This window comes from Chanos chanos, chromosome 10 (genome assembly GCF_902362185.1).
Source record: "Chanos chanos chromosome 10, fChaCha1.1, whole genome shotgun sequence".
NCBI lineage: Eukaryota > Metazoa > Chordata > Actinopteri > Gonorynchiformes > Chanidae > Chanos > Chanos chanos.
In genome coordinates, this window is record NC_044504.1 from 11094370 (window position 1) to 11110624 (window position 16255).

Genomic DNA, 16255 nt, shown 5'->3' on the forward strand with positions numbered 1-16255 from the left:
GCATGGGTAAAGTTGTCTCGGCTGCAGATTGGGTGACATTTCTGTGCTGGCGAGCCTCTGTACTGCTGCACAAAAGCTGGGCTTTCTGGGTTGCCTGTTACAGAAACAAAAGGAGGGAAGAGGCCTGAAAAGAGAGGACTCTGGCCCCCACTGGTTACCAATCCCAAAAATCATTGCATTAGTCTATAACATTCCCGTGACTCAGTAAACCATAAATCTAATGTATGTGGTCACAGATTAACAAATTATAATTCAAGATCTCAGTATGTTTACAATGCTGAACTGTAATGCTAAATGTCTCTAATTTCATATGCTATGCGGCTGAGGCTTTGATTGCACAGTATCACATTCATGAAGACCAATTCATATTGAGAATTACAATATGTAATACTGAACATAACACTGACTCATAAGCAAGAACAGTTAACATAATCAGCAACAAAGTAAAACCTCTACCATTACCAAGCAAAAGTATGTTCACTCTGAAGAACACCCGAATATGCAGGTTCTGCCAAATTTTTATGTGATGATAACAGATAATATTCCGTAAACAAGCTTAGCAAACATCTTTGAAATATTGCTTCCAAATTAATATAATGATTATGAGCTGAAATATTAGTTTTCTGTACTTGTTTTGAGTTGGATGAAATAAACGTCAGGTTGTACTGTTACTTGCAGAGTTGTGTCTTACTTGCTGATGGAGTGCTGGGTTAACGTGAACAGCTTGAATGTTTGTCACTTTGGCCTGAAGGTCCTCAAGTTTTTCATCCAGTTTCTGAATGGCTCCATACATGACCTGAGAAAAACATCAATCTGACCTCATTGATATAATAACTTCACTTGAAAGGCTAGACAGTGCTGGGTCAAAATGTTGACTAAGACTAATTTTAATACTAATTTAACAGTACAATGGGGTTTAATTAATACAAGACTTCTATGCATTTGATCTAAAGTTGTGCATATGGAGAAATCCACTGAAAATGGCAACTATATAGTGGTTATATGTTTACTGATCTACAGAATACACTCACCGGCCACTTTATTAGAATCACCTACCTTGTTGGTATATCTTCTTGGTATACAGTTAGAGACTATGGCCCATCTGTTGCCATGCACAGTTTGCGTTAGCCATCCTCTAGCTCTTCATCAACGGACAGTTTCTGACCACAAGACTACTGTTGGCTGGATATTTTTGGATGGTCTCAGCCACGCAGTAGCATGTGTAAAATCCCAAGCAAAGCTGCTGGACCTTATACCCTTGTACCACCATGACACCCACTGCCATGTCACTGTTATTGTTGAGTTAAGAACGGTTTGTCACCCAAATAATATCCAGTCAACAGTGCTCCTATGGTCAGAAACTGACCATTCATGAATGAGGTACAGAGTGACCGACAAACTGTGCACTGGCAACAGATGGGCTACAGTTTGTAATAGTACACCTTTATAATGTACCTTTAAGATAGGTATATCCCATAAAATGGCCAGTGAATGTAGGTCAAGGTGGATGTTTCCTATAAAGTGGGAAGTGAGTGTATGTACTGTATGACTGCACATTCTTTTTGTTTGTGAATTGATCATACACATTGTATAACATTTATGCATATTATATAAATTATACCCCTAGCCTATTTGTAAAATGCAATCATCAAGTTTTACTTTTGACAATACATTAGACTTTTTGGGTCTGCATACATACCTGACAATAGGCAAGAATTTCTCCCAGAGTCCTCAGATGATCAGTTCCAAAAGAATCTTTTACAGCTCCACTCTCAGCCTTGATTTGAGATAAAAGACATGCAGTTAAAAATATAGCTGCAAACCTCCAAAAACGCACTCAGGAAAGTTAAGACATGGGGTAACTTGTGAAACTGTGAGAAGAGATGCTTTCACCTCGTAACGTGGATCTGAGCAGCCATACCCTGTTTCCATCCTGTTGTCATCATCAAAGAGGGATTCATCCTCTAGCTCGGATGCCTGGTAAGATGGTGAATTGAATAATTCTAAATGATAACACTCTATATTACATGGGCAATAAGCTGTAGTTTTACAGCCAAAATGAATTTTTTTAAAGATTAGTCTGAGATGATTTTTTTTTTTTTTTGATCCAGAGAAAAGTATATCAAGAGGTCATGGGACATACCATACTGCCTGTGGGAGACTGTGAGCCTCTGCCTCGCTCCACTGCTGGACTCTCCTCTCTTAACTTGTCTCCTGGTCTGCTTTGCTCTCTCTGAAGGTTGTCTGCAGAGCCGAAGAGTGGTCAAATTTATTCATGTGTTCTCTCAGTGAACTGTTCTATTTGCAAGAAGTGATTCAGTATGCAGTTCAACATCAAACAGACTGCTGTCTATCTCTATCTGCATAACAATAGCATTACAGGCAAAGCAAATCTTTGAAAATGAAGTGCTCCCATTAAGAAGTACCTAGGGACAATAGTTGAAAATCTAGCATAAATGTGGATGTGGTGATACTCATCCACAGTCCCTACTCACTGTGTCCAGTCTGGAGGCTGTACAGTTGGAGGGAAGGGGAGGGGCAGTGCTGCTCTTCACTCTGAGTGAGGTTACACCGCTCGTCTGTGTCCGTATCGCTTTGGACATCCTCTACCAGAACCTGGTCATACTCCTCTTCAATTTTTATTTTCACTGAATATGTTTCTACAATAACAGGTATAAATTAATTATTTTGTGTGAGCCCCTTTCATAACTAATACATGAAAAATGATTTTGTTCATGTATAGCTCATGACACCACCTCCCTCTTTTCTGAGGTCCCAAATGCTCAGCTTTCTAAATTTTGAATTCAGTCTTTCAGTGTGAGGCAGGCAACCTATTACTTTTAATCAGCGAGACATGGAACAAAAGCTGATGTTAAACTGCTCGCTGTGTTCCAGTTATTTTCTGCAAGTTGCAGGTCATTTATTGTTTTTAAGGAACAAATGTATTTATGTATTCCATGTATTTATGCCTCAGTTTTGGTAAATACTTATTACATTGTTAACGTCGTTAACAGCGTGTTATTCTGACGTATTACATCACTGCTGCCTCGTTGCAACAATGGACCATCACAACAGCCACGATGTAACAGGAGGAACGCAACCATCCTGAATAAGAGAACGACATGCAGATTTGAAAGGCTAAAGCGAAAAGCGCCTTACAGTGCAATTGCGTGAGACGTATAAACGTTATAGAAACGTAAATGTAACAGGGTATAAAAAACGTAGCCCGTTCATTTTCGTGACAGAACGTTCGGCGAAGCGACTCTTTCACTATACCGCAGTCGTTCCTACCAAATTCAATGTTCTAGACATTTCTGTTAAGTCAGCCCGTGCATTCAAAGCCTGTGATGTTAGGTTTACATACGACAAAAGACTGCGTTATATGTTATTTTAAGAAACAAAGGAGAACGGTGCGCTGGCTCTGTGGCTCTTGAGCTGTGCGGCGCTGCCTATAACAGGGAACGGCAAGACGACAGAAATGGAGACCATAATCAGATCAGCTTAACGTTTTGGAGGGCGAATATGGACAAGATTCGTTACTGGACTGATATTTTTGACAACAAGCAGAAATTACGACATTATAAGTATAACATAAAAAACCATACCGTTCGATGTCATGATTGATGTATTCCACTCTTTTATTCAGGTCACCTTGTAAAACTCGTATGGTGGTTTTCATTGATCAGAGTCAAGCCGCACCCGTTCTGCGTAAACATTCTGCATCTGCGCATTACAGCCAAGGGTGGCGTTCGCTACACAGGCGTTCCCATTGTTTTTACTTGTCTTTCCCCCGTCTTCACTGATGTTACACACAAAATTGCTGTTATCCTGTCTGTGGGATGAAAAGACGTGTGGCAGATATCCGTCATCTGCCAGGGTACAGAAACCTTTGCCAACACTGAATGCTTGAACTATTTTATTGATCTCCTTCTGAGCAATATATCCATGAAGCACAACTGTAGACTGTCTTAGAAGCATTGGCCCAAAGCTGCATGGTGTGGGGGTTTTTTTTGTATTAAGTTAGCTGTAAAAAATGTCTTAACGACTTTAGAGAACGTCACTGTCTTATGTAATTTTTTTGGTCATAGGAGACGTTATCCACTGAATTATTTGCTTGCTTTGATATCTGAGCGTTTTGCGTAGCCTATTTCTTAGCGAGTGGTTTCCTTAGTTGGTGTTCAAAGCATCAGACGACAGAATACGATGTTTCACGTCTCAGTCTCTGTTCAGAGCGGCTGGTAATGAAAGACTTCGGACTTAGAAACTCACAGGGATCTTGCAGTGAGCATTCATAGCAATATGATTTTGGATCTCGGCTTTCTCTAATGGTGTGCCTAGAGTATAACAGTGTTATTTGCACACCTCGAGATTCGAACAGTGCTTTTAATCGTCTATAAAGCAAGAGTGTTTGTTTTAGCTTTCAAAGCAAGTATACCAAACGTGTTATCTTATGACCATATTAGCACAGCAGAACAAGGTGCTAACGATACCTTTTCAGCTCATGTGTTTTTAAGTTATCTAGACCTGGGCCTCAATCATTTTGAACCTATTTAGGAGGACCGTAAATCATCATCGCCCCCAAACATACTTATGTACTAGTCAAGGTTTCCTGTTTATCAATAGGCTAGAATTACTATGACCGACGCACATGAAGAGGGCTTCTTTGAGATCAGTGTAGTATGTCACTTGAAGCTCATAGTAATTACTAGCAGCATTGTCAAAACTGTGAAAACAATCGCTGATAATGGAGCTTTCCTCCTTTTATCAAACAAAACCAAACTATTACTGACCCCAGTTCTCCAAATACATACAAGCACTATATCTGATGATGGAAATAGTTGTACACACACTGATATTTGTCAGAGTAGTCACATTTATTGGTCTCTTCTATTCGACATTTACTAAACCGCCAGTGCAGTTTTTAGAGACACTATACCATGGGGTTTTCACAATGTCAACTAAAAAATAAATACAAGACTTGAAGTGTTGCACAGCTCAAAAATATACAAAGGCTTGGAATTAATGTAAACTTTGAAAACATTTTTACAAAAGAAACATCATTGCAACAATTTAAAAAGGTATTCTATTTACAAATCTGTACACAAAATACAAAAAGTGATGCACGTCTGTGAAACTGTAGCTTTCAGCCAAAACAAGATGCATCCAGTACCAAAAAAAATTACTCTATAACCTGCTTTTTGCATCTGTGCGTGTGTGTGGTGTGTATGTGTGTGAGTTTGTGTGTTATTTTTGATCAAGTAGCCTAACGTTTTCATTTTTGTATTATTATTTTGAATTTATTTGTTTGTTTATTACAGCAATACACATCTTAGACCCTTTGGTGTGTGAACTGATATTTGTGTGTAACTACCATTTGAGCACGCTTGCTTTATTCACTGTATTGTTAAAAAAAAAAAAAACAGTCCTTTTTGAAAGAAATCCCATATAAATTAATTTACATACAGCAAAAGACCAAAAAAGAAAAGAGAAAAAAAAACCTCACAAACTCCACTATATCAGTGCAAATGTTTACGTGGTGTTTTAAAGAATTGGAATGATAGAGAGATGGGAGATAAATAGTCTTTGCTGTATATAAGAGTGTAAACCAACATTATAAACCAGCTATTTTTCTTTTTGCAGTCCAAATATGAGTGTATGCTCAGATATGTGATGTAGGGAAGCAGCCAATAATTTTGTTCCCTTTCTAGTTCTAATTCTCACTTAAGGCAGAGAGGAAATGAGTGAATAATTATGCCTGTGGCATGACTACTGCAGTGAAAATATTACAATAAAATGGCTAGAAAGACACCTTAAATCAACATTTCCACTGAGAGGTGTGCACATGAACCTATAAGGTTCTGACCATGTAAAGACCCAATTCTTAAAATGGCAGCAAAGAGATATGCAAAACACACAACATGAAACAGTGGTCAGTCAAGCTTAACTGGGTGATAAAGACTCTAGCTTATAACATAGCTATTGGCCTATTTCAGGTCACTTTGGAGTTCAGTCAGTTCATGTATTCCATAATGAATGTTTCTGATCCAGTGTTTGCTTATAAAGCTTAATCATCGGACTGCAAACCCATTTAAACGTTAAAAAAATCTCTTAATATTTAAAATCACTTGAAGTAATCTCATTTAGATATTCACAAACTTCATTTAACTATGGGTTGGTAAGAGCCAAATATGAAAAAAAAAAAAGTTCAATTTTTGGCCTGCTTTTAAACATACTGACTTAGAATCTAACAGCATAAATTCAGTGAAATCATATAAGTAAATGAACCCTGCACAGAAATAAATCTGCACAGGAAAATGAAAATAGTGGAGAATAAGATGTAGAACACAGTAGCTGCTCTCAAAACCTATAGTTTCATCCCTACATATTTCTGTCTTCTGTTTTTGCTGATAGGTGATAAATGGTGCATATATGTAAACTTTTGACCCAACATCACTAACAAACATTACAGCATTATTGCCAAAAACAAAACAAAAGGTCAAATGCTCCCATGCAGAGAATTTCACACACTGAATGTCATTGTAAAACTTTCTCTTCCTCTCTGTTCAACATGACTTTGCCCTTACAGTTGAAGCTAGCATAGGCTCCGAATCCCAGGCGTCCAAATCACTCAACCAGTTTCTACGCTACTAGAATGGAAGGTACCATTTCCTCCATGTCAAAGACAGTGCTTTTGAGCCACCTCTGCACTTCCAATATCGTTCTTTCAACATCTCAAACTCATACCAAATTCAACATAAACTACAGGTAATCATGTACTCTGCCAAGCCATCTCTCGCCATTCTTTCAAAGCCTGAACTCTGACCCCACTCTGACCTTTGTCTCCATCACTGTTCCAACTCAGTGCCATGTTGCTTCCCATACTTTTCTTTTCTACAAAACCGTTAAAAATAGTTTCAAACAGATTGTCAATCACATATGCTCAGGGGGAGGATGAGGGATCCTGTACTTCACTTAAGCGCAAGGGAACACGTTACGTTTCACAGAGACCCAACATATTGACAACATAACACAATATTAAGTATTCTGACGATGTAGTGCCCCTTACTCTAAAGTTCTCTAACATTGCTTTGCAAACGTTCACTGTACTGTTTATTCTTATAACATGTCATTCAGACCAACTGAAGAAACTTGAAACAAGAGTGGCCTTTACCACAGGTTAATAGGAAGTGCAGCATATTGGTTTTAGATTTTCTAGCTGCTAAAGCTTGCCATGTCAACACTGCCCTGTGGCTTAGGTGAATGCTGTCCACAATGCATTCATCTTAGGCTGAATATGTCCAAATTCAACAATATTGTATAGAGTACACATTTACTAAGGTTTTCTAGAGGATGCATTGACCACAGTTTACACTGATTGTGATTCTACTCTCTGTCGGCAGTATCATAGCAACAAATTTGATCTTACTGCATGGCTTTCATAAATATCAGTCTATACTGTATATTTCTGTTTAATCAAAACAGAGAATACAATTATACAAATTGTTTTTCTTTCATATATGTGAAGGTGAATTCCTTTCAAGCTGTTAAATGTCATTTGTTTATAGGCCTTAAATGTGTTGACCTAAATAATGGTATTTGTTAAGGCAAGGCAAAATGTTTATGTGGATCCTGGACAGGTTATTGCTCTAATCCTCTTTGTTTTGAAGCTTTTATTCTCATTTTTAAAAATATTGTGTGTGTTCAGTAAGCAGATTGATAGGAATTCAGCTTATTTGATAGCAACTTCACAACACTTTAAAATCTGACCTCTCTGTTGTTCTGGTTAACAGAAAAATAAAATTGATTGGGCACCATGTAGCAGAAACAGAGTCAGTGTAAAACGGTCACTTGTCAGAGCTCTATCAGAGCAGGAGATTTGGTGTACTCCATGAACAATCACTTGATTGTACTACATCAATATCTCAAGTTATGTTAATTTATCATTTAGGGATTTTTTTTATCACTGAATATTTTTATGGAAAACACTCGAAGAACTAAGCAAGTACTTTTTAGTAATTCAAGGAATAAAAGGAAGAATACCAATATTCTGAAGGAAGGGCAACATTTGTGTGATAACTCTTGGGCGGTGGGGATCACCAGACAGCACGTAAACCAAACACAGCCAGTGCACTGTTTGTATCCCAATGTGCTACTGATAGAAATATTTTCACCACCACTGAAAGCATGTGTCATTTAAAAACAACATATATTTCTTCTTTATGTAAATGTATATACATATATAGATTTATATTTTTAGATATTTATACCTCTGTATGTTTTTTTTTTTTGTTTTTTTACAAGTGGCATTTTTCCTTAAAAATTCTAACAAGTGGCGTTCTCTATGAACTGACAGGAGTGCAAAAGTAATGGTGGGCTGTGGAAATGCCTGCCCTGCTAAACCTCCAGATTTAAGTCCCAGTAGAGGGCTGATTGGTCTTAAGAAACACTGTTCCAAAAATACTTGTTAAGTAAATCAGCCTTGTTATGATAATACCCACAGTATAAAAGGCCACAGTTTGATTGTCCCAAGCGCGTCTGTTACAAACCATTTAAGTTTATAAATTTGCAATGGGTTTTAATTTTTTTCACGTTATCCACAAGTTTTCACTGTAAACTCCTGTGCAGTATGTTTAAAACCTTAATCTATTAACTCTGAACTTATATAGGTGACTAAGTAAAGACACAATATAGGCTTGCCATGACACATGACAACCTGCACAGAAACGTACTCAGTGCATGTGTAAAATATGATGTGTCATCATTTGTCAGGCAACCATTAAATTATTATTTTTTAAAGTTTGTTAAATTCCCAAGTTATGACCAACTTCAAAAAATATAATTTCATGGAGTCAATGCACAAATGAAAATTTTCCACCCCAAATAAGAACAAGAGCCTTGAAAAATATCTACCAAATCAAAATGAGAATGAAACTACACCTCCACACCACTACTACGGGTGATTTTTCATTAACGACAGCATTTCACACTGTTTTTCCTAGATTAAAAAAGGGTTCAAATACAAGATGTTTTTTTCCCAATGTCCTTGATTTAAAAAAGGTTAAGCGTTTTAGGTGAGATAGCTTTTACCGTTCCACATGCTCTAATATCTGATCATCTGACTTAGTGACTACAAAGATCCATTTTTAGGAGGATCGATCGTCATGTGGGCTTCCATCAGAGTTTTCTGTTTCCCCTTCAGATATTGCCTGCATGGGTGCTGTGTATAGGCGGCTGCGAGTACTATAACGGCTGCTGTTAGCAGCAGGTGGTATTCTTGAGCGACCAGGTCTAGATGAAGCTGTTGTAGGGAAAACTTTGGTGGAGAATCCCTCTGTGTTGGCCTTGGGAAAAGGGCTTGGGAGCTGCTCAGGTGTACTTGCTATTGACTGCTGCTGCTGGGGTGATGTGGGCTCTCCAGACTGCCTGGCATTGTCCACTGTAACCTCCCCAGGGGGTTTGGTTGCAATGGGGCTCTTCAGGATCTCTGTGGCCGACATACGGTAACTAGAGTCAGATCGACTGCCTTTCTTTAGCAGCAGTAGTTTAAATTCTTCATTGGAGGTGCTGGACTTTTTGGCGCTCCTGTAAATGGGTCCCGGTGTTCTCTGTGAGCCTGTTGGAGTGGTAGGAGTTGTAGGGGAGACCAAATTGTTTGGTGAGGTCACAAAATTCGTGGTTGGGCCATTCCCTGAAGCAGCACCCAAACGATTCCGCGCAGCCAGCTCCCCTGAGTCCTTCCTGCCCAGCACTTTTCTTTTTGACCTACAATCAAAGCAGGTACAATTACCCATTAACTATTACACACTGACATTTTTACTGCAGTCAGTTGAAGAAAAAGGGAGGACAATCACCTGTGTATCATCGCAAATAAATCCTCTGTTGTACGAGTTTTACTGGGTGAAAGGAAAACACCGTCATCTTCTGTTTTAGCCTCATCATTCAGAGGGGACAGTATGCTATCACTTGGTGAAGACTCTGGAGGGGAGAGGAAGTCATATTAAACATTATCATATTCATCAATGAGACTGTCATACAACATTTTGCAGAGGAGCAAAAGTAACAACTTTGCTAGTGGGTGTTAATTTCAGAATCAGGAGCATTACTGGCCTAAAACTGATATTTGTGATGTTGACTGGAAGGTACTGAGGACCTGATTACCTTTACTGAAGTAGTCCTCTGTATCTGGAGTTGAGCCCTCCTCCTTGTTGTCCTGTGAGGCACTTCTGGTTGGAACACCTGACGTCACATATTCCTCCACGTGCTTACCAGCATCACTGATTGAGTAAGCCTGTGATGTTTGCGATTGACAGATAATATCAGGCACTTGGTCAAGACTGTGAGACCTCTTGGCTATACTGTGCTGACTTGATGAAGAGCTTGCTGTTGTCTGACACAAGGAGGGGCATTCACTGGTTGGTTCAGACTGGGATGGCTGGCTCTGCTTTATCTCCAAGCTGTCCTGAGGTGAGAGACCCTTAGAAGCATTCTCTAGTGTCTGCGTCTCTCCCTCATCACCTTCATGGCTCTCTGACAAGGCTTTGATTTCTGATGTGCTGTCATCTGGACGTGCCTGATCAAGTGGTGCTCTGAATGCAGTCACACTCCAAAGAGTTGATGGAGCAATCCTGTCATATCTATGTCTTGTGCTACCTTGACTTATTCCCTCCTTCATGACAGGTCCATTGCCAGGGGTAAACAGTGTTTCACAGTAGTCCTGAGATGGGCACTCAGTTTGGAGAGGTCTATAGGGTGGGGGTTTCCTGCTCTCTTGGGAGTTGCTGCTCAAGGGCATGGTAGGGATTGTCACAGTGTGGCACTTGGGTCTCGTGGCAGCATCAGCATAAGACTGGTCACTGCAGGGCCTGCCGACTGAGCGCAGCTGGACCGAGCGAAGTACTGTAGGGGTGATGGCCATTGGACTGCTGCTTGAAAGCTCAGCATTGGCAACTGTTGCAGCCCTGGCCTCAGCCTGGGCAGCTCCAGTCTTCTGCTTGTTCTGATGAAGGATGTGCATCTGGTTTCTGTGTGCTGAAGGCCTGTTCACATTGTGAAGAGCACTTAGGTCGAGGTGGGTTGGAGGTATGATTGGCAGCTCAAGATCCCTCTTGGATGACTGATGCTGTAAGGAAGCAAGGGAGGACTTTCTCTCTGGGACTTTGGGTTTCCGCTTCCCACTGGTGGGGGACAGAGGGCTTGGGAAGAATGCCGATGGTAGAGAGGATGTTGGTGTCTCTGACTGGCTTGAGTACCCACTGGATGGCGATGCCAAACCAACCAGTTTCTCTGGTGAGGGCAGTTTGAATTCATTCTCCACTGAGGGCAGTGAAGGAGTGGTAGCCCTGGAACCAGACTGAGAAGTCTGTGACTCTGAACTTTCCTGTGACTTGATGCATTCAATGACAGTTGTACCTGTGGCCGTGCTGGAGTTGGACAATGACCGATAGGGATCATTGGATTTCAAGTCATTTAGAAGCCAGAGGTCTGCATAGTCAGACTGCACTGCCCCCTCATCTTTGAAGGAGTGTGTTTCTGTGGAACCAAACAAGGCAGCATCTGGAACATCCCTGGAGCTTTCTATACCCCAAGCCTCCAGTGGCTCCTCACCCTCAAGCTGTCCTGAGGAACCAGCTAAGTCCAGCTGGAGCTTCCTCTCTGTGGAAGACATTGGCAGGTTCTGCCCACCACTTATCTTTGGTTCGTTCTTATCCGGGGCATTTCCACCATGGTTGCTAATTTTCTTTAATGAAGAACTGCGTTTTGGTGGAGCTGGCCTCACCTTTGGTTTTCTTAGAGAGAGGCAGCGTCTTCCAAGAGTCATGTGACCTCTGTAGTCTGCCTGATGCTGGCCCACAGCTGCATAGTTATAAGTGAAGCTTTTGCTACCTTTAAGACCACAGTCAAAGTGCATGGAGGTATAGTAGCCCTCAGCATCCAGAGAGAAGTGAGAGGTGGTATCAGCCTTCTCGGAGGGTGGCCTGTCTGTGAAGCTCTCATATGTGTTTATGCTGGCAAAACTGGGGCATTCTAAGCTGCCTTCCTCATCCCTGGTGTGCTCAGGACTCAGATCGTGGTGGCAGGATGTGTTGTGCTGATGGTGTGGGTACCCCCACTCACCTTCACTGGCTGTGCTGACTCCTGCATCATCCAGCAGGTCTGTGGCTGTGGAAGTGAAAGAGCCAGTCCTGTGATCCTGAATGCCCTGTGGCCTCTCCAGTTGGTAGGGATCAATAATGAAGCCAGCTGAGTCATCATTGGCATGAGGAGCTGTGTTCAACGACAGTTCAGAGTCACAGTGTGAAGATCCAGTCAGTGGGGGTGAAGCTGCAGGGGGAATGGTTTCTGATGTTTGTGACGGGCATGTGGAGCTGCTCCCACTCCAGTTGCCACTTGAGGACTGGTGGTCATCCTTGTGGTCAATCTGGCTTGTGAGAACACCTGCATTGGCAACAGAGTGTATGGGGCTGCTGAAAGTATCTGAGCTTGAGGAGATCTCACAGCTTCCCATGTCTGTTTTCCTCGGGAGCCGTGAACGACCTCTTTCCATCCAGCCATGCTCTGGGCTCCCAGCATGCTGGTTGAACTTCAAACTACCAAGTTGCCGTTGTGGCACAGTTTGGTCATCAGTGCTCTCCTCCTCGTCTTTCAGGATCCGCTCCCCTGTCCCAGGCAAAAAGTCCTCTACCTCATATGGGGAGAGCTCTTCCTCTTCCTCCTCATCGTCTTCATCACTGTCATCGTGGTCCTCACCCACGAGTCGCCCACCCTCACGTGGTAGGCTTCGAGAGCGCAGACGGGACCCAACAGATGCAGTGAGCATGGTTTCAGAGTCTTCTGGCAAGGAAGAGATGTTGCCCATAGAGTGGGAAAGGGGCACAGTCACACTCTGGCCTCTCTGTGCTCTGATTCGTCTGCGCGAAGGTGCAGCAGCAATCAGGGTCTCCTCTGTCTGGCAGCCCGAATCTTTGGTGTTGAGGCGGGAGAGAGAAAGATCTTCCTGACAAACATCAGGATTCACGTGAACAATCACTGTCCGCTCTCTTGCAACAGGTGACTCGTCAGAGTCTAGGGAAGAGGAATGATATGGGTAATAGAAGTAAATGAAATGGAGATACAGAAGCAAACAAATTTATTTGTCGCTCATGTCTGGTATGTAGAACAACCTTTTCTCATGATCAGTACAAAATAACTAGAGGACAAAGACATTGATATCTGCTTTAACTTGCATAGTTAAAAGATGCTGAAATAAAGTGTCAATAAAATGAACATTGAGAAATCAGGCAACTCAATAAGAACGAAAACAGAGAAAGAGAAAGGGAAAGACATACCCAGGTCCTGCTGCACCCGTCTGGGAATGCCAGTGATCGTTTTCCGTCGCCTCAGCTTTCTTCTCCTTTGGAGGACTGACTGTGAGTGGACAAGCGAACAGCGCACTCTGGCCTCTCTGTCAAATCCAACACCTACAAATGTAGATCAAGTGTGTTAGAAGATGCTGTACATCAGTCTCTGCATCTGTCTCCTCTGTTTTTTAAAGTTACACTTCATGATCCACTTCAGTTCTAGGTATACAGCTTTACTGAGCCAGAACTGAAATGTCTAAATACTGACACTGAAGAGAAAGTCATGTTATGAATACTTATTTAGTTAAAAGACATGATTTTTTGGTTGACTTCAAGGTAATATGCTTTACATACACACTTAATGATACCAGACACACAATATGCAAAATCATGCAAGGTGACAAAGGGGTTACAAACCCAGGAAACCAAAAACAAACTGGGACAGAGGATGAGGTACAAAAGTCTGTCTACACTTCTCCCTGATTCCAGCACTCACTCAGTACACTGCAGTTCGGTCAGTCACAGAATTTATTCCAGTTTTGGCTTGGCTTGTTTTCAAGTTTACCTCCCTGCAATGCAGTTCATGACTGTCATATGATCAGAAGTAACTTACCACAGAAACAACCGCACAAATTTTTCATTTACTGCCTAGGACTCAGTTACTGTATGTATGTATGTATGTATGTATATATATGTATATGTATGTATGTATGTATGTGTGTGTGTGTGTGTGTGTGTATACATATATATATATATATATATATATATATATATATATATATATATATATATATATATATATATATATATATATATATATGACTTCTTGACATGCATGGAACAATGTCTTTGCTTGGTGCATTTCCTGACACAAACCAATTCTAGATGATGAAAAAGTCACTGGTTCACAAACCGTGACTTGCACATTATTTCCTCGTTCCTCAGAGCAATATTTGTCTACAGTTGCGAATGTTTCATTTTAGTATTGCTATTTCGGTGAAAGTACCTTACATACTAAGTTAATAACAAAAGGACTAGAGGTGAGTAGCATAGGATGCAACACCTACAATTAAGTTTGTAAGGGAGTGAATCCACCATGAAGGTCAGAAAGAAACAGAACATCAGATTGCTTCTACGGATTCAATTTCTTTTTATTTAACATGTTCACCTCCTTTCACCCTAGTGGAACTCTGATAGATGGGAAAAATCTAAAATTCTCAAACATTACCACTGCTCTAGGAACCTAAGCTGGACTTGTGTTTTGTTTAACCGAATATTCTAGCACTTCCATCTCCTACATTCTGTTTCCTTAGCGCTTGCCTCCCTCTACACCACACAACACTTATGCTGGGGGGTGGGGAGATGAGGCAACACTTAGGGGCACACAGAATGGACGTGTAAAAGATGTCTCACTGAGGTAGGCTGCTATCGCTGGGGTAGAAGCAGGGACGGAGACCTCTTCTGAAATCAATACACAACATATTCAATACCCTTACAAAGACAGCTTTGGCCAGAATAGATGGACATTCGCAGTGCCTTAATATAAGATGTGGTTATGACTTCAAATTGCAAATTCGGCCAGTGTTCTCATTTTTTAATTTTTTGTTAAGGTCAAAATCAGTAAATATTGATTGTAATTATTCGATTATCCACAGATGTCCAGTTCTGACATAATACAAAATAAAGCTTTCTTCACCACTGCTTGCAGATAAACACAGACCAGCTTTCCTGCTGAAATAGTTCCCTTGACACGACACTTAAGTTAAACAGTACAACAAGTTCTTAAATGCTTATCAGCATCATGATACATAAATTTCTTGTAAGCATATTACAGTAAAAAAGCAACTGCTTGAAAAGGTTTAAAATAGTCTTATATAAACCACCATGCATATCAGAGATATGCAAATAGAAACCGCATAATATCTAGAATTTTTCTTGTCTCCATGATGCTACAGCTTTATAGTTGATGTCAGTAATCACAAACTATTCAAGACAAGTGACATACATTTTATTGGACCTTCTCAATATACCTTATCTAAATATTTAAATAAAGCAATTGACAAAGTCCTGCCAGATACAGATATCCAACAGCATACATTACTGAGTCTAGTCAGAGGGGGGCAGTATTCTTTTACCTGTCACATTAATCGGGACAACACATGAAGTGACGACTTGGGAGTTGCTTTTCATCCTCTCGTCTGGGGTGGGCAGCGGTAAGACTCCAGACCAGTTGGTCTGCTTGTCCAATGTGGAGGGCACGTTAGGGATGGGGCACTTGGAGCGTTGGCCCAGTGTCACCACCTCTGCTTCAGGGCCAGTAGCCGTACAGGCCTGGAAGAGATGAACAATAATGTGTGTCAGACAGCAGAGGTTACCAGGGTTTGTTACAGACGATAGATTAAAGCCCAAAAAGAGATTATTAGAAAAAAAACGCCCAAACTCAGGGTTGGAGTTACACCGTGTGCATGCTGGTTTTTGTCTTTTGTCATTGGTCAAGCCTAGTTCAAGTGCTGTCAGAAAAAATTAGATAAAATTTTGTTAAGATGCTCAGCTCAATAAGATCATGTTCAGATTTATTGTCTGATAACTCTTCAAACCAGCACACACCAACTTGAGTTTGAGATCCTTTGTTGACTGACTTTAAAAGCATGCACAAACAAATTTAAATGTGATCATTTGTAGTGAGGTGATTATGGATGAGTGAAATTAAGATAACACAAGTTAGTACAGAAGTGAAATCAATTGCATACTGTTTTCCAGCTTTCAGATTGTAGAAAGGAGCAAAAAGTTAGGAATGACAGGCACTTTGTAACATATTCATAATTATCAAGAGGGTAAAAGAAGGTGGAATTAAAATGGAATGCATTACTCAATAGAATCATGCATATTTGTCCACAAATCTATCACACCACTTCATC

At 40.7% G+C, this 16255-nt stretch overlaps 1 protein-coding gene across 1 annotated transcript in view; it reads right to left on the bottom strand.

Moving 5' to 3' along the window:
- Positions 1–9143: 9143 nt before the first annotated feature.
- nhsa (Nance-Horan syndrome a (congenital cataracts and dental anomalies)) overlaps positions 9144–16255 on the bottom strand; it is a 72249-nt gene continuing 65137 nt past the window's right edge. The window contains exons 6-11 of the mRNA XM_030786896.1: positions 15473–15643; positions 14751–14798; positions 13326–13457; positions 10159–13062; positions 9852–9975; positions 9144–9762 (exon numbers count right to left, since the gene is read on the bottom strand). Coding sequence (XP_030642756.1) covers positions 9144–9762; positions 9852–9975; positions 10159–13062; positions 13326–13457; positions 14751–14798; positions 15473–15643 — 3998 coding nt within the window. The remainder of the gene's footprint in view (positions 9763–9851; positions 9976–10158; positions 13063–13325; positions 13458–14750; positions 14799–15472; positions 15644–16255) is intronic.